General features: G+C 37.3%; 2 protein-coding genes across 5 annotated transcripts in view; one reads left to right on the forward strand and one right to left on the reverse strand.

Moving 5' to 3' along the window:
* Nucleotides 1–11,741, forward strand: part of LOC132113762 (probable phospholipid-transporting ATPase IA) — a 127,334-nt gene extending 115,593 nt beyond the window's left edge. For 3 of the 4 annotated variants that reach the window (XM_059521737.1, XM_059521738.1, XM_059521736.1), the window contains 4 exons: nucleotides 6,985–7,073; nucleotides 8,149–8,241; nucleotides 8,517–8,608; nucleotides 10,967–11,741. In XM_059521737.1, the coding sequence (XP_059377720.1) occupies nucleotides 6,985–7,073; nucleotides 8,149–8,241; nucleotides 8,517–8,608; nucleotides 10,967–11,064 (372 nt within the window). In that variant the 3' untranslated portion in view covers nucleotides 11,065–11,741. Of the gene's footprint in view, nucleotides 1–6,984; nucleotides 7,074–8,148; nucleotides 8,242–8,516; nucleotides 8,609–9,592; nucleotides 9,905–10,966 lie in introns of all 4 variants that reach the window. The other variant, XR_009425202.1, reaches the window with a different exon arrangement.
* A 3,549-nt stretch (nucleotides 11,742–15,290) lies between these two features.
* LOC132114240 (protein shisa-3-like) lies at nucleotides 15,291–19,098 on the reverse strand. Its single transcript, XM_059522347.1, has 2 exons — nucleotides 18,345–19,098; nucleotides 15,291–16,218 (listed from the first exon to the last, which is right to left on the reverse strand). Exons 1-2 carry the CDS (start codon nucleotides 18,616–18,618, stop codon nucleotides 15,641–15,643), a joined length of 852 nt encoding a protein of 283 aa, XP_059378330.1. The 5' UTR covers nucleotides 18,619–19,098; the 3' UTR covers nucleotides 15,291–15,640.
* Between the last annotated feature and the right edge of the window lie 318 nt (nucleotides 19,099–19,416).

A 19,416-nucleotide genomic window follows, 5' to 3' on the forward strand; every position in this document is an offset into this window, starting at 1 on the left:
CATTGAAAGTGTTCTGTGGTGCATTCCTCTCCATTCTTTCATTGAATGCAGCAGACCGATCTGTTGTATTCAACTGCACCTGGTATCTGTGTCAGACAGACCATTCATCTTGTTCCACTCTCTTTGATGTACAAGATTTCACCTTTAGAGCCTCACTCTCTCTATTAGCAGATAAAACTACAGCCTCCTGCTGCTTTTGTAAGACTACATTCTGGAAACTGCGTGTGCTTGTGTTTGGTGCATGTGCGCGTGCGTGTGTGTGTGTGTGTGTGTGTGTGTGTGTGTGTGTGTGTGTGTGTGTGTGTGTGTGTGCGCGTGCGTGTGTGTGTGTGCGCGTGCGTGTGCGTGCGCGCAAGCGATCTGCTCGATTTCAAATGTTTTTTAAATCGAACCTGTCAGGCAGTTCCTGTCTGTCATCTTAGTCAAATATTTTAGTTCATTTTATTATAATGTGTACAATGTGGCTTAAAGGTCAAAAAGCTACTGTTTTACGTATTTACAGTATATAATATAATAAATATTTTTCCAATTTAACTATTTTTATTCTAAATGTACATTTTCATTTCAAATTATTTTATCAGCTATCAATTTGAGTAAAAAATTTTAATTGAAAAAAAATAACATACATTTTTCAGAATGCCTTGGTATTTCATTTGTTCCTCTTTTGCTTTTCTGGCAGCAGCACTTGAATTGCAGCAATTCCAGAAGTTTGTGTAAAACCTGATGATCATGTTCTCCAGCATAAATTGGGATGATCCAAATGGCATCTTGTGCTCAATGGAAGCAAGAACATCTGACCATCTGTTTACAGGAGTTTACATGATCAGTGCCACAGATTTGCATATTTGATTAGAAGCTTAGAAATAGAGCAGAATCTAAAATATAATTTGTAATAAGTCCTGAAAGTTGCTGTTTATTATATGACTTAAATTAGATGATGAATCCTAAATTATCAATGTTGTCTCAGGCTTTGGACCCCACTCTGTAAAGAAAGTGTGGGATGTTTCTTTGACAGTTACTCTATTTATGGCACTTTGAGTACTAAATGTACATGTCTTACTAGTCAGGGATGGAGATTTGACACTTAACTCTAACTCTAGAAATCAGTAAAACCTGAGCAGCCTATGGTCCTCATGGTATACATTTTTTTAAAGTAATATTTTCCTGTGTGTGTGTGTGTGTGTGTGTGTGTGTGTGTGTGTGTGTGTGTGTGTGTGTGTGTGTGTGTGTGTGTGTGTGTGTGTGTGTGTGTGTGTGTGTGTGTGTGTGTGTGTGTGTGTTGTGAATAAATTGTGTTATTGTTATTGCTCCAACTGAGTGACTAATTTTCTACACGCTGTGTATGCCAAAGTTCGTTTATTTGGGTTCTTGGTGTTTTCAGATAGTTTTTCCTAAATTTTCCTCAATCCATGGAGATGTTCCATGCTGAGAGTGGAACATGAGGTTGATGGGATATTACAGTATGTGTTTTACATACTGGACACTCAAAGGCTTTGTGAATACCTCCATGCCTCGAGATGACAGCAGCTGAGTATTGCTGTATTTGCAGGCCCTGATGGAATTAGATGTCTCTCTTGCTTTTCTTCTCCCTCTATTTTTCTCTCTCTCTTTCAAACACAACAGGCATTAGATGGGGCTCCAATTGTATTTCACCATCTCGTCCGTTGAGACTTTGAATCTCTGTGCTCTACACATTCAAACCACAAAATGACTAGAGGATCTTTTGAGTGTTTACAATAAGGGTGTTTATATACACAAGTTGCCATTTAGAATTTTTGAGAGACTGACTTGGCTCAAAATAAAAGCATATTTTAATTCATTGCAAGTGGAATATTTAGATTTTGGGAGAAGAGGCAAGGGTGAATGACCACATCTGAATTGTTTTCATCTCATATTTACCATCACAATGGGTGGTATTAACATACTTGGGCCAACATTATCACTGGCAGGGATGAGCAGCCAAACTCTGCTATTTCACAGCACCGCTGATTAGTGCACCCAGGTATAGTTAATCCATCCTGTCAATCACCAGAAGAAGTTACCACGTGGGTATCAAATGATAAGCACTCTGACTCAGTTTGCCTGGTTTAAGCGCTAATAGAATCTGTCAATGTTCACTTTCAGGTTTTGAAAGAGGTCTGTGTGTGCTTCTGACTGAGCAACATGGTAATTTTGATTAATTACAGTTTGTGCATGAAAGTTTGTGTATATGTCAACTTATTGTGGTTTACAGTGTGTGCTTATATAGAGTGTGTTTTTGTCATATTTCCATTTAGCATCAGCTTTTATCCCAGTTGCATGTACAATGTGGTCAATCCAATAGGGAAATGTGATCATCTTATCCTCTATTCAGTGGTAACTCTAGTTTAGTTTGCCAGCTCTGGAGAACACATTCTTTGCTTTGATTGCTTATGACAAAGGATGGGGTGCTTTGTGTATATGTGCATATCTTTGCACAATTTATTTTCTAAGTATTTACATAATATTTTGCATGTTGTTTTTAATGCTAAGAGAGGGGTGAAAAATCAGCTTCAGCTATTAACTGTCTATAGACCATTGGTACACCATCTAGAACCGTAAACAAATCCAAAGTCCTATAATTTATCCTATAGTTTTTGGAACATTGTGGCTGGCTACTAGCTTAATTGTGTGTGTATCTGTTTGAGAATGTGTCCAGCAGACAGAGGGAGTCGATGTCCTGTCTAAACAGTTGATGCGGACACTAGTGTTGGGCAATATGGTCATTTTTCAAATCGTCATATCGTCAGCCCGTGAGATCGACAATACACAGTATTATCGAGCATGGGTGGAGCAAGAGAGAGAGACTCTTTGTTCTTGTCATAGCATAACTATTGGGTGTTTGAAACCGCGCAGGTGTGAGAGAGAGAGAGCCTATGGAGTCACCAATAATCAAAAAAAAAAATACTTTCAAACATACTGACTGATTTAACTAACGTTAAATATAAAAATACTGTATTTAAAACAGCTAGTTCATACATAGTCGGACGCAACTGTCATATCGCACGTCCGCATCTGCGCAGGGAAGTTATCAGTCTAAATGTTCTGCAAAATCAGTCAACGGTGAAAATCAATAGTAGATTTAATTTAAAGTCCAACAGTTTAACACTAATATTGGGCATAAACGAACATTTAAATATAAAGTATTTAAAACAGGTAAGTTGATATATTTGTAGTAAAGTTGAATTGAACTGATGCATCAGTCATACAGCGCTCCGGACCGCGCGCCTCATGACGAGCTTGACGCACTGCCACAGAAACAAGAATGAGATGCATTCTAACATAACTGTGGCATTAAACTCAGTTAGTGAGGGCTCGTTTAATATATTGCACATACAGTATATAGGCCGTTTAGATTACTTGTTAAAGTGCAATGAAATACCTTATATCTGCAGACGATGTACGTCTGTTTGTGGATGGAGACTTTGTAACGGCCAAAACTATGTATTTTGCATGCATCATATTATTAGTGCGGTGTGCATGAAAATAATAACAAGGCGGCAGATTGAACTTATTATCCATAGTGATTCTCACATAGTCCTTCTACGTCATCACCACATAGTGTGTTTTATAAGTTAAGTGATCAGTCTTTAAGAAAAGGACTACGTGAGAACCATACACTATGGATGATAAATTCGCTCTGCCGCCTTGTTAATTATTTTGTCTTTACTTTATTTGTGACACCAAGAAAGAGTTAATCTCTCATGTATGAGAAGAGCGCGTTGCCGTTTACCAGCCATTAAATGTGTGGGACACCAACTCGTCGTTTTCTATCTCTTTCATTTCATGGATTTAACGAATTATCCGAGTCAAAGCATTACAACTTCACCGACAACATGCTGTAATCCTCCTGCGCGTGCGAGGTGTGTGTGTGTGTGTGTGTGAAATGCAGGCAGTGAAATTAAGTGAAATAGCTGGGCAGTTTAAAAGCTGAATTATAATAAGCAGCCAAATAAAAATAAAAATAATAATTATTATTATTATAATCTAATACATTAATAGGAAAATGAGCCTAATATCATCTTGATTATCGACAGAGAATTCTGCTTATGTCAATATCTCTGACGGTCGTCAATACACGATACTATCGTCTATCGGCACAACCCTAGCGGACACCCTTGATTGCCAGCCGAGACGAGGCCATAGTGGTTTATTATTCTGCCATAAAAATACACCTATGGCATGCATGCTCCCAAAAGCCAGCTAGATTTTGCTTTTCACCAGAACTATCCATAGAAATGTTAGAAAAACATACTATATGAAACTTTGTATGTTCTCTTTATAATTTTAATTCATAGCATAGTATTCCTATTTATTGATTTTTAAGAGTATTTATAACATGCAAATTAGCAGGAAAACATTAATAAAGTCTGATGTTGTACATTCATAGTTATTGACTCCAATTTAACATTCCCACCACTGGTTTTATTCGTACTTAATGTTTTTGAGCCCCTCTGGTCCTGTCTGATTGTTCAATACATTGGCCCCCAATGAAAATTATTTAACTGCCATTATCTAAGAGAAAATTACATTACCTCTGGGACTGTCAAATTTCAGCACAACATGAATATCTTTTCACCCATGCACAATTTTCTCTAATTCCTCTTGGCAACACACAACACTTGTACATTCATAGTTATTGACTCCAATTTAACATTCCCACCACTGGATGACATTAGCAGAGTGGAGGAAGCCATTCAGTTTCCAGTCATTTGGGATTTCCTGCCTCCCTGTTGTTTTGTTAGACATCAAAGTATATTTTTCTGTAATGGTGAGTAGATTAGTTAATTTAGAACACCTGAAAATTGTGGTAGATTGCTCCAGGCAGGTGTGCCTCTCGGCTTTATGCTGGGTCCTTTACTGCTTTAGATTACAGGACGTTGATTTATCTCTGAGTTCTGAGTTTAGACAATTGGTGCAAGCATGTATGTTGAATGGTTTTGCGATCTTTGACATTTAATGACAGGTATTTTCAATGCAGCTAAGCCAAAAAAACAGGATAAGCATAGACAAATGCATCTCACACCCCACTAGCCCATGCCAGAATATCCCTGTATTTGTGAATCAGACCCTTTGGAACAACAGAGCACCCTTTCTTTTACTCTGTTTCTCTCTCCTTTTCTCTTTCTGTCTCTCCAGTTTCCTTCTTTCCTCAAAGACTTTCGCACTCTTCACTTTGGATGTGCCTGCTATGATTAAGATGTTTTACATTGAAAAGACACATTTTCCACAAACTATTATAATTAACTGAGAAATGTATGTTTTTGAAGATCTTTATCATTACATCACTGATTGTCGTAGTATCACACCGTTCAAGACTGATTAATCTGTTCTATGTTTGTTTATTTAATTAGTGTATTTTGGAAGATGGATGTTCTGATACTGACCTTGCTTTGGCTCTCATTTTAGGAATCATCTGTTTTGGTTGTGGAAATTAGAGAAGTTTATTCTGTTCTGATTTGGAATTTTAAGTAAATTTATCATACTAAAGTTATTAACTGATTCAGTAAAGTAATGACGTTTTGCACTTGGTACCATGCAGTGCTTTCTAAGAGTGATTGGTGGTAACATCCAGTAATCTTGACTGTGATAACAGACAGTACTGTTTATGCATATCTGAGTTATTCCACATTAAAATATGACACAAATAATGGCCCTCATAGCTTTTTCTTAATCTCATCCCAGGTTAAATTAGCTTGTCAGTAACATTAGGTACTTGTAACTATTTGGGTTGGTGACATTGAGGTGAATGCAGTGGTCAGCATTCCTTTACTTTCCATATGCATATTATATTAGTGTTTATTTTTAATTTATTTTATTTTATTTATTTATTTTTACTAAAATGCCTAATTATATTTCAGGATTTCTTCTGTGAACTTAAATGTGAAAGTAAGCTCTATAACATAGGGTGGTGTATGAAATGATTACTAGATATAAAATAGCGTTTAAGCTATTATATAATAATTAAAAATATTTGAAAAGTGGTCTAGTGATGTTAGAGGTTAACTGTAATGTGATTTAATGATAACTATATTGCAAGTACAAATATGGACTAGAAAAATAGCATCTAGAACACTTTACGTCACTGTTATATGCTTTAATGTTAAATGCTTAATTTAATAATTGTTAAATGATTTCATATTTTATTATTACAATTTAAAACAACTGTTTTCTATTAAAATATAGTTTAAAATGTAATTTATTCCTACGATGGCAACGCTGTATTTTTAGCATCTTTACTCCAGTCTTCGGTGTCACATGATCCTTCAGTATTCTTTCTAATATGCTGATTTGCTGCTCAAGCAACATTTCTTATTATGGTCAGTGTTGAAAACAGTTGCTTATTATTTTTTGCTAATTTTTTTTTTCAGGATTATTTGATTAATAGAAAGAACAGTGTTTACTAGAAAAATACATGTGTGTGTGTGTGTGTGTGTGTGTGTGTTTCTGACAGGCACAGACAGCTGTGTAATGATATAGACCCTTTTTTAAATATGGTAACATCTTACCCCACTGTCTACCATGCATCATATGAAGAAGGCATTCTGATAGGTCAGGGTCATCATTTGGGATCAGGGTTTAAGAGAGGGGATCTGGGAAGTACCATTAGCAGTTCACAGTTGGGATCCGTACTCCAGCAGACTGCCACTCTCATCTGTCTCTCATTTCAACTCTTCTTGACTGTCTGTCTGTCACACACACATTTAAAATGTACCAGGATGAGAAACATTCCAGTCCCCCCTTAACTAGATTTCATCTTTTAAGTTTTGGTCAGATTGGTGATTGAAAGCTGAGCTCTTTGTAGTACTGATGTTGTAAGAGTCCAGTTAAATGATTTGGTTAAGTTTAGAAATCAGTCACAGATTGTCTTTGGTGCTCTGTCTCATCTGTGTGTCTGTGTGTCTGTGTGTCTGTGTGTCTGTGTGTGTGTGTGTGTGTGTGTGTGTGTGTGTGTCTGATTACCAGGCGGACATGATGTTCAGTTCAGGAGTCTTCTGGATGGGTCTGATCTTCATTCCCATCACCTCTCTGGTGTTTGATGTGGCCTACAAAGTGTAAGATGAGATTCGTCCTCATTAAGTCATTAAACCCTGAACTTATCTTTCTATGATCCTTGTTTACATTTTTTGTCATGTATACCATTTTAAAAGTATTGATGTATCATTTAAAGTGCTTGCTACACTCATTTGGACACGATTAAATCAAGTTATTTGTTATATTTGGACATATCTAATTTTAGTTGTTTACTCCGTTAACTTAAGTCCATTGAACATTAAGTATTTGAGGAGAAAATTCATGATTAAATGCCAAAGTGTTATAATAACATAGCAAGTTTAACCTAACTTTTCTGTACACATATGCTGTTAGTTTTTGGCAGTCTGAAGATGGTACTGATTACATTCCTAGCTCTCCTATTATAGTTTATTATTATTATTATTAAAGCAGTATAAATTCTTGTTAGCAGGTTCTTAACCCAAACACACTTGACACTTGACGCCAACATAACAGAAGCTTAAATAGCAACATAACAGAACATTAAACATTTAACAAGTCTCCCTATTTTCTCATATTGCTAAAAATGCATAAAATATAATTATTTTTCAAAATTTTCTCTCCCTATACAGATACTTAATTGAACATGTTCTTTCAAAATGATCATTGAGTTAAGCCAAAGAGTAACCGTTTCAAGTCAGTTTGAAATGATGCAATTGTGTTTGAACAAGAAACCTGAAACACTGGGGTTAAATCAAAATTAATTGTTTAAATAAAGAGAATAACATAGACAAATTTGCTGAAGGCAAATACTGTAATGCACCGAAGAATAAATAATCATGCATAGATATGAGACAAAACTAAAGTAAATAAAAATAATAATAATAATCATAACAAAAATCAATATTATATTAATTTAAATATTTATTATTTGTAACAATATTTTTGTTTACTTTTGTGTAGCAAACAATTATTACTGTAAGCTGTAACTTTAAAAAATCCAGCTTTTAATATGGTTTTTTTTTTCATTGGACTTGTCATTGGATATTGTTTTTAAAGCAGAATAGGGGATTTTCAGTTACAGTCTGAGGGGTTTTTCTTTCATCGTTCTCACAGTTTCACCTTTTTTTCTTTCAGTATGAAAAAGGTGTACTTTAAGACCCTGGTTGATGAGGTGCAGGAGTTGGAGGCACTGTCGAAAGATCCAGGAGCTGTGGTGCATGGGAAGAGGTGAGGGCCATTCCTCGTGAGTTGATAATAAAACCAAATAAGCTCAAACAGCAGATCAGCAGGGATCACCTCCAAGTGTAAATGATCCTACTGGCTGCTCTCCCGGCTCCGGTCTCATTCTGTCTCCTCAACCTCTCACTGGAGACACGTCTGTCCAGCAGGAAGTTCGTCTTTAATTCGATCGCTCTTCTGTGGGAAGAAAAAAAGAGACGTCCGTTATGTACATAATAATGTCTGTGTCTCAGTACTGTTCCTCTTTGTGTCCTTCCCTGTAGTTTGACCGAGAGAGCCCAGCTCCTGAAGAACGTCTTTAAGAAGAGCACCGTCAGTCTGTACCGGTCTGACTCCATACAGCAGAATATACTCCGTACGTCAGCGACACACATGTGCTTTGCCACCCACAGGAACATGGATGCAGACACACCTACATGTTCTTCACAACGCAGACATCACAGACAGACTCATGCAGAATCACTGATGCACACACACTCTACCATACCCATCTGCAGCATCGAAATGCAGGTTCACTCTCAAACGCAAGGGCTTATAGATGAGCAACTGCAGACACTCACAGATGTACAAATCTGAACCAAAACCCATGAAAATTAGGTGAGGATTAGTTTGACAACTGTGGATAGTAACTAATGTAGTCATAATATTACTTGAAATCCACAGCTGCATTAACAGTGCTCAAGTTAGACTGAGATGGCACCAGTCGTAGAGTTTCTTCTCAGGCAGCTGTTATTTGGACACGGAGACTCAAATCTCATGTTTTATCAGGGAATAACTTGCACAACTTGAATTTTGCTGAGGATATCGCAGTCTAGATCTGACTGATTATTGAAGCTCATTCATGAGGTCATAATATGTGCAGTCACAAAGTTCACACACACATGCACACAGTCTTATCAAATTATTAACATTTCCTTCTTGGATATGCTGTTATACTACACTTCCACTTTTCATGTGCTTCCTTTCAGTGGTTTTCAACTGGTGAGCTACAGGTCTGCTGAATGCAAATGTTCAGTAAGGATAGAGGAATAAGGCTTATAATAAATGATTATATATTTTATAATAATATTTATTTAGACAGATATTTCAAAACAAATTTGAATAAATTATTTATATAAATTAATAAAATGATAAACTATAAAAAATTCCAGTTTATATATATATATATATATATATATATATATATATATATATATATATATATATATATATATAACCAGTTGAGAACCATTGTCTTTTAATATCTTTGTAATTTTACATTTACATTTCTTTTTATTTTCTGTTCGTTACCTCTCTTTATTTGCTGTATTTTTTGTATTTTTTTTCTGTTTGCTTTTAGGTGAGGATGGGGGACGTTCAGTGATAGTCTGATGTTATATGCTTTCTTACCCCTTAGCTCATACCGCTAAACAGTTGCCTTAAAGACACTATACATATTAACACCATAACTAAACCTGCATTGTCCGTCATGTCCTTCCCATTGCCCACTTGTGCATGTGCTGCTATTCTGCTGTTTTTTTGATTGATAGGCAGAGTCATATTTAATCATTTCAATATCCTGCTATCATTCCCACAATGCATTGCCCTGTTCGGCCTCTTGCATGTGCCCCCTCAGGCCAGCAGGTAGAGGTCGAGACGGTTGAGACATAAGGTGAGTCATAGATCAAAGGGCCAATCCCAGTGTGCAGTGCTGTAGAGACCATAGTGCCTGCATGAGTGAGATCTTTAATATTAACTAGAATTTGAATATCCTTCGTCCAAAAGGACAAGAATAACTATAGTTGATGGAATGAGTCCCGTTTCTTTGTTCTTTGTTTTTTGTTTTTAGAAAGAGTAGTTGATTTTTTTCAGGTAGAATCAATAATCTGGTTTTACGACTCTCACAGTGTCTTATTTCCTGCCAGCTTCCGTTTAGATTCTGCCAAAATAATTACTGTTGACCACCCCGATCATCCCAGGCAGCCCACCCACATTGCCGTAACCGGTTTCTCCAGGTCCCCTCCGAGACAGATTTGAATGTTTTTGTTTATTTCTGGAAGCAGGCGGTCAGGATGTTGTGCATGCTGATGGGTCTTTTGCTGCATCTTTCTGCAGACAGCAGACCTGCTTTAATTTAACACTACAAATAGTGTTTGCAGGTCATTGTAGATTCCCAACAACAGAATCATCCAGACAGTCCTTGAATCCTCTTTTGAGTTTACAGACGATATACCCAGATTTTTTATTTATTTATTTATTTATTTATTATTGCTGAGCAAATATACATTTATTTATGGCCATAAATATGTATTTATAATAAATCAAATATAATTGTCTATTTTTACTTCATTAATTATTATATTATTAGTGTTATATATAATTTATGTAATACATGAATAATATAACATTAACATTATTAAATATTAACATTATTTAGAAATGTAAAGGCCTTACATCATTTTTTAATGACAACCTTAAGGTGCTATTACTTTTCCTTCTGATTTAAGAAATCTTTTATTTATTTTCCAAAGTGAAATCCCTGGTGATGATTTAAGAGAAGACTCATACTAGAGAAACAAAATTAGCATTTTTTCCCCATCTCTCTGTGTGTTGTTTATTTTATTTGCTTAATGTTTTTATATGATTTAATTTATTACTTGTCTTGTAGGTTTGCCAGCAGAATGTTTAGTTGAGTGTATTTATCTGATGCATGTTTTTTGGGTCCTGTTTACAGATGGCTACGCATTCTCTCAGGATGAGAACGGAGTGGTCTCCCAGTCTGAGGTCATCAGAGCCTATGACACCACCAAGCAACGGACCAGTGAGTGGTGAGATCCGGCTCGCTGGGCCCCGCCCCCTCTCAGCGGTCACTCAACTTTTTAAAGGCTGGCAAAGTGCTGAAGCCTGTCAACTTTGGCCAGCCTTGAGCACCCTGGGCAACAACGGATACGAAAAACAAAAGACTGTGTGTGAGAGAGAGAATCAAGTTGTGCTGTAGTTGTGTATGTTCAGCAGCAGACACAAGCACTGTGCTAGCATATTTTTGCCCAGCCTGCGGTCAGTATGGTTTCTGATCTGTCAAACAGAGGAGAACAGCATAAAGAATTGACTCTCCTCTCTCCTCTGCCATTCCTTCGGCTATGAGTGTTACAGCCAAAAATGATGAGGGTGGTGATAAAGGTGTTGAGAAACATTTGTGGTAATGGTCTTTGACTGTGACTTCCTAATTATTAATGGCACATAAAATCCTTTTGTTTTTATATTACATATGTATTTTATTTACGTCAGAAAACGAGCCGTATGCCAGATAACCATAAATTAAGATCCAAAGAACATAAATGCAGTCTCTATTTTAAAAACAATGTTTAGGAATAATAATTATGTGTTAACCGGGTGTTTTTACAGGCCTCAGATGCATTCTGCACTGATTTGAGAACTTTTCCCTTGATTTTTATTTTAATATTTTTCATATTAAATTCTAACGTATCCAGGCCTTATATTTGTTGCTGTCCTCAGCCATTACTGGATATATTTTTTGCATTTAGGTATTTATGTTTTTGGTATTTAAGTTTTTCATTTAAGCTTTACATCTTGTTTTGATCAGTCTGTCGTGCCTGATTCTTCAGGTCATATCTTGCATGTATCTACCTTTTTTAATTTTTTTTGATCATGTTTCTGCGTTCCTCATCTTACACGGCTGCAGTGATCACAAAGGTGCCTAACAGGATTTTTTTCCCCAGCGAGACAGTATTTCGGAGACTCTTGCTAGGCAGCGTTACACCACGCTTACACGTTAGACCAAAATAATGATGTATCAGGCTGCTACACAGGCAAGAGCTTTCTAAGCCACACATCGAGCCTCGGCCACATGTATGTGTTCAGCTCATCGTAAGGGACTCATGCGAAACTCTTTTAGATGATCAGATGTTCACCATAACATTTAGAACCAAGTGTTTATCCCTCAAAAATAAGTGCCATTAGCATAGGGGAGGAAATGAGGATTTTGACAGACCCACACAGTATCGATACAACTTTGTCTCTGTAGTCATTTAGTGAATTTGTATTTTTATATTGGAGTAAGTGTGACTTTTTGGACTGATCTGCTTTGTCCCTCTTTTTTGTGGTTCCCTTCAGACACTGGTCGTGGTTCATGAGCTTAAGTGACTACAACGGTCTTTTTAACGCTTCTTTTTTTGATGGTGGAGTTTGTGCGTTGGTTTTTTTTCTCCCTGTGGGAGAGCACGCTTTGTATCGTGCGTCTGCGCAGTGTGTGTCGTCTGCATGTGCATGTGAGCTGCGTTTCGGATGCGTGTGTTACTGAGTGAGTGTTTGTGATCCTGTCAGTGTGCATGTCTGTTAAACTATATTAAGAGAGACTTGAATGAGGATGCGTGTGTGACGTCCTCTGTAATGTGCGGTTGTGTACTGCTGCTTGTTGCGTTCATCTGCAAGACTCCAGGTATACTAACTGTGAGCTATATGCCGATGCATGGCCATGTACATCAGCAGGTGTGAGCGCATGTGTGTGTCACATGTCTGGTCTGTGTGTTTCGGTTTGTATGAAGCTCTGCTAAAGCTTTACCAGAGATGTTGCACAATGCACTCTTTTATCTTTTATGTGATGAATTCTCTTATCTAGTTCATATCAGTTGCAGTTTATTTCTCTGGATGGATGTACTGTACATCTCACTGTAACTATTCTAATTCCAGCAGAAAAGTCTTTTATTTAACGTGAAAAGAATGTTTATAGCTACTGTGCATTTAGTTCCTTAAGCTGTGCTTTTGACCGAACATTTGTGTTGGTGGGTCATCATTCGACTCAAACACTGGAAATATGAGGGGTGATGTTGGTTAACGGCTTGAACTGTTGCTTTCTAAAACCCTGTCTGTCAAAGTGACTGAATGCATGAATGGAAAAGTCGTTCTTGATTTCACCTAAGTGTTAGTTGTACACTGAATCTCCCTCTAGTGTTGGGCACTTTAAAGAATGAAAATGCACTTTTTTATATGGTTTCGGATTCGCTGTTGGGGGTTTTATTTTTTTCTTTCGTATCTTTCTTTTATGTCTTTTTTGTTATATGATTGTTTAGCATGTTGGAACTGCGAATGTTTAAGTGTTTTGTCTTAATTGCCATGAAGGACTACTGAAATAAAGTTTCCAACTGAAGCTGCTCTTTGGTGATTTCTCTCATTTTTTGTTGCATTACCAGATTCTGTTTATTATATCCTGATGAAGCCTCAAGGTTGTTCAAGATATACACTATTAGTATAAGAATAGTTTTGTAGCAGGCATCAGGAGAATCCCTGATCATATGTTGTATGGAGTATTCGCAGTACAGATCAGATGACTGTCTATCGGGGATTCATTGAACACAGTCATGTTTTGGCAAAAATCTCCTTTGTTTCCATACCATCAACTTCCAAGAGCTTATTTCCTGTCTAGACCAATGCATTTCTAGCTTTTTTTACACAAGCATTAAATTATACTTCAGCAAACATTTCCCTGCATGCATAAAGCTCTGCTTCTGGCTGCTATCACGTTTATTTCTTAAGAAGACAGTAAACTCTTAATGCATTGGATTTTGTTTCCTCTTTTAATGTTTTGCTGCATGCAGAGCACTTGCTAATACTCACTTCTTTAGTATGTGTACTGCTGATCCTCTTCAAAGGGCAGTCAGGGTGTTCAAATTTATCTTGCTGTCTTGTTTACAGCCACCAAAATCTGTTCACACGGTTTAATCATGAGCAAACTCCAGCTCAGCACTTCCCATGAACACCAAGTGTATTCCACAAACTTACGCTTGGTTTCTGTTATTATATATAATCCTCAGTGTCCAATGTGACATATATTTCATGCAAAATATAGTCTGCTGTAACCATCATCAAGAAACTATTATTAACTATTATTGACAGAATTTTTCTGATTAATATTTTTGTGGAATTTTTTTTGTATATGTATATTAAGCATCAAGTGTTTTCTGTGATGGTTGCCTTGTACAGAATTTTGCTCTTAGTGTGGAAAGACAAATTATGTTGAAGCTGGTCATCGTGTGTGGCATTAAACAGGATGCGATATCAATCTAAACAGGAAAAGGTGGAGATATGTCAAATAGATGACATCCCCTGTAGTTTAGATCTATCATTCAGACGGCTCTGTTGGTCAGTGACATTAATAGAGTTGTTATCTGTTCCATATTTTAATAACAGCCATTTATTTACATTGGCTGCTCTCGATGTAAACGCATCCATGGCTGTGTCTCTAAAAAAAATTAGTCCATAGGTTAAAACAAGTTTTCCCCTCTTGGGTAACAGGATACTGGAATGTCATGTATTCTCAGCCTGTTCTAAAATGGAACCTTTTACGTTAGTGATGTTATACAGTTTCTTGAATGTTCTTTCATTCTTATGTCTGATGTATTCCTGTTGTTTCAGAGAGATGAGACCAACTAACCAGAGGTGGAAGATAAAAGAGTTTAATTTAGCTCCAAAACACTGTTGGTTAGAGTGTAATACTTATATGAAGGCTGTCTCGCCACATGCTTCCAGCTGCTCTGTACATTTAGATACACCTGAACATTTCAGAAACGTCTCACATCAAATATAACAAAACTGTGTTGCCAATGTCATCTGAAACTGAGCCAATAATGGCTTTCAGATTGCTACAAATTATACAAAATTGAAGAATGAATCTTCTCCAAACATTAGAAGCAGAGGTTTTCCCAAGGGTAGCTGTACATTCATGTGATGTTAACCTGTTCCTTGTGTGACTGATACTGTATGTATTATGAGCAAGAGTAATGCATGATGAATGCCTGTTTTAAACATTATTAACATTTTTTTTGTCTCAATCTGGCAACTAAACCTTTAATCTGACCCTTTGGAAAAATAAAGAACATTTCTAGAAAACTCGCATTCACACAATGCACCATTGTGTGCAGGACCCCCAAAATGGGATTGAGATTGTCATGAGATTCTGTCGTCCTTTTGTAATGCCTATACAGAATACATATAAAAATTATTTCAAATACAGAGGCTAAATGTTCAGTGGATTGTCAGCTGGAGTTCTTTAAAAAAAATATATCGACATCTTTCATCAAATAAGCAGATTGAAAGTGCATATGAGATTTGATCCGTTGCTTTGAAACAGGCGTCCGTTCTGGCATGTTGTATCCAGCACTTGAGTGTCTGGCAGATTGATAGTTCACCATCTCACCAGCTTTAGTGGCCCACGTGGCTCTTAAATTCCAGCTGCGGTCTCAAAGTGGCAATTGAGCTTGCTGAAAGACACATCAGTGCCTATTTCCTTAGTGAACAGAAGCCCCTGTAATATGAGTCTACAACAACGGCATTGTGAGTGACAGATTCTTTGGTGTCCGTTTCCTTTTGAGCAGGAGCCGGGAACCCCCAGTCAGCACTCGCTGAATTCAGCAAAGCCCTTGTTTGTGGAGAACGGTTCCTGCGGCAGGGGAAAGAAGAACTGTTGTGGTAGAAAGAAGCTGGAGCTTTGCAGGGTCTGGTGGTGCAGCTGTAACTGGCTGTGAGCGTGCGTGTGCTGGAGAGAGTTACTGCCCTGCAGGCCCTGCTGGGAGGTGTAGGGCGGTGGAGCCAACAGAGGCTGCGCCGGGGCCATGGGCACAGGAGTGGAGGCCGTGGAAGATGAGACCATCAGGAGCTGCTGTTGTGAGCACTGTCCCAATCCGTCACCCCGGCCCAGGGAGAAGCGCCGGATGGAGCTGCCTCCTCCCACTGAGCTGGAGCTGGTGGTGGCCGTGCTGGACTGCCGTGATGGTGTGCGGAGGCTGGTAGGGGCTGTGGTGAGGATCATGGGGATGGTTTCGCCCTGACTGCGCAGTGAGAAGCGGATGGGCTGCTGTGTGGGCTGCTTGGGTCGCAGGCAGGTGCAGCAGTACACGGCCACCAGAGAACCCACCACTACAAACGCCACAAAGATAGAGCCCACCATCAGGAAGGGCACATAGATGGGCTCTGTGAACGAGAGAAACGGCACGGGTGGTTAGAGAGACCAAAAGGTGGTTTTCACAGTGATCCCATAGAAGAATCAATCTTGGTTCTCCAAAGAATCTTTAAGCGAACAATTCTAAAAGAACCTTTTTTTTTCTTAGTGTGAAGAACATTGTGATAATCTGAAGAACCTGTATTCACTAAAGACCCTTTTGTGTAATGGAAAGGTTTTCATGGATGTTTAACATCAACTATCTTCTGTGGTTCTTCATGGAAGCTAATACAGAACCTTTATTTTTAAGTGTACTATTAGATTTTAAATATTTCATGACAATAAAGTTGTTAATATTTAGTCTTGTAAATTTTTGCTTCTCAAATAGGAGTTGTTTAATATTTCAGTAATTGCCTGTTAAAAGGTTATTTCATAGGGAATATACAAAAATCACAAACTACATTATTACTACATTTTGTAACTGTTTTCTTATTTATACCTCAACTGCTTATTTTGCATTGTAATTTATTCAAAATAATATCTTTTCAATATCTAAATTGACAAGTGTTATTTGTTTTTTGTTTTTTTCTTTTACATATTTAAAGCACATATTCTCTGTTTGCTTGAGGCTATGGCTGTAAAACGCACCTAAATGTGTTTTGAATCCAGTGTAAACTTATTAATTATATTAAGACAAAGAAACTGTAGGACCCATTAAACACAACTACTTCTCATATACGCACATATTCTTTTAACAGATTAGGGTTGACAGGATATCTAATATATCTAAGATATGTAGCCTTTATAAATAAATATATATATATATATATATATATATATATATATATATATATATATATATATATATATATATATATATACTGATTTAAGAATATTTAGTTTGTGCTTGAAGGTATATAGACATATAGTAGTGACCTACTGTACATTTGTTTTTTGGCATCCTCAGGTTTTCATTTTATAACATCATCTGCTCTTATGTTAAACTATGTGACCTTGGACCACAAAACCAGTCTTAACGCACTGGGGTTTTTTTTTTAGCAATAGGCAAAAAAAAATTGTATGGTTCAAAGTTAATACATTTTACTTTTATGCCAAAAATCATTAGGATATTAAGTAAAGATCACATTCCATGAAGATATTTTGTACATTTTTTACAGTAATTATTATCTAAAAACTAATTTTTTGATTAGTAATATGCATTGCTAAGAATTCATTTGGACAAACTCAAAGGCGATTTTCTCAGTATTTTGGTTTTTTTTGCACCCTCAGATTCCAGATTTTCAAATAGTTGTATCTCGGCCAAATATGGTTAGATCCTAATAAACCATAAATTAATGGAAAGCTTATTTATTCAGATTTCAGATCATGAATAAATCTCAATTTTGAAAAATTTACACTTAAGACACTTAAGGTTTTGTGGTCCATGGTCACATATGTTTGTGAACAGTCTACTCTTTTAAGATTAAATGACACTGTTGAGATTGACTTTATTAAGATTAAATGATATGAGACTGATTGCACTAAATTTCTGATGAAGGAATCAAGAAAACCTGGCAACTTTTAGAAATGAAAAATTGTCTTAAGTTCCAATGATGAGTTCATTTTCTCCAGTGACTGCAGGTGTGTCAGGTTAACCTCTGCTCTGGCAGACATTATAACAGGTGCCTGAAATCTCTATTGCTGTTTGTATTTTATCAGAGTAAAACATTCTGTAATACACTTAATTCTCAAGACCTAAAATATCACATAATCCTGTTGATGACATTCTGTAATATGATCATTTTGCTGGCAACAAGAAAACTATTATGAGTAATTCAACCAGATATGGCTCAATTTGATATCCCTAGTCAGGTAGTTTATTTAGCCTACTGCTTATAATAAAATGTATACGATTTAATTCATACTATGTTATATCAAGTACTTGGTTTTAGTTAATAATAAGGAATAAAACCAATTAACTTTGCAGTTAAAATCTTTTTCTAGAATAGAAACTTTATAGCATATTTGGTCAGTTATCTGAATCACATATGAGGTTTTTTTATCAAAAGTTAGTTAGTTTTACAGCTTTTTTGATTTTACATAATGCATTTTTATTTCACAGTTTTTTTTTCTGAGATATTTTTATTCTGTGTCTTACGGGCAGCATATTGCGTGTTGTTGTCCACTTCTCTGTCGTTCGTGCAGGTCCCCTGATCGAGGCGCGCATCCGGGGCCGCGCAGCAGTAGCGCAGCGAGCAGCTCCCGCAGCACACCGTCGCGTCCGCCGTGTCAACGCCCTCTGGACACTGAAAGCCCTCATGGTAATTTCCGCTGCTGTCTAGCCAGCCGTGACAGTACTCTCCTTGGGCATCAGATATCCCCAGATTCCATGTCAAATACCCCAAGACCAGGCAATTGAGCAGGCGCACCATACCGCCAAGATGCGCTTTAATTCGCCAGTTCCTCTCAAACAGCGCGCGCCAGATAAACTGGACGTTTTTGGGTTAAGCGAGCTGTAAGCGAACTTTAAACGAATAAGGAAAATACTCCATTAGCTCATAAGATCTAAATGTCACTGGAGTTAAATCCAGGGATTGTTGTCCAAATCCAAAACGAAGAGTTATCCAGCGCCGGTCTCTTGGTTTGTTTTAAAACTTCACTTCCAGAAATTCCATGATTTTGTCCGCATTTCATCTGCTCCCACTGTTTACGTCTATTTGTAAACTCCTCATCGAGTGTTTTAATATACATGTGAATGTAAAATAATAAAACTGTCACCTAAACGTTTTGTGGTTGTATTTATTAATTGTTTTTCAAAAGACTGGTAAAAACACTTTACAATCTTGCATTTCTGCCCCAAGAGGTTCTGGCTGCACAGAGAGCCGCTCGTCTGCTCTGAAGCCACTTTTCAAACGTGCTGCTGTATTTGTTTTAGACTCGCACCCGCTCCGTTTCAGTGACGCGCACGCCGTTGGCTGGTCTGACGTGCGCATTCATGTAGCTGGTATCTGCGCATGTTGCCCAGGGAACGGAAGATGGTCAATCACTTAGCGTTTCCAACAACTTCAATAGAAAAATCTGTTTCTTTCTTTTTATTTATTGCCTTTTTCCTTCTAGTTTACTTAAGTTGCATATAGACCCCTTAAAAGTTTGTAAACATTCCAACGTCTCCGGGTGGGCGGGGCTTAGCTGGAGGCAAAGAGAGGCGCGGACGCAATGTTGACAAGCGT

This window comes from Carassius carassius, chromosome 33 (assembly GCF_963082965.1).
Source record: "Carassius carassius chromosome 33, fCarCar2.1, whole genome shotgun sequence".
Lineage (NCBI taxonomy): Eukaryota > Metazoa > Chordata > Actinopteri > Cypriniformes > Cyprinidae > Carassius > Carassius carassius.

Bases quoted from the DNA above. Each gene is read 5' to 3' on its own strand.
- LOC132114240 (XM_059522347.1), bottom strand. From the start codon at position 18,618: ATGGTGCGCCTGCTCAATTGCCTGGTCTTGGGGTATTTGACATGGAAT. The intron at 16,219-18,344 runs GTAAGACACAGA...TCTCGTTCACAG, and splicing joins CAACACGCAATATGCTGCCC to AGCCCATCTATGTGCCCTTC.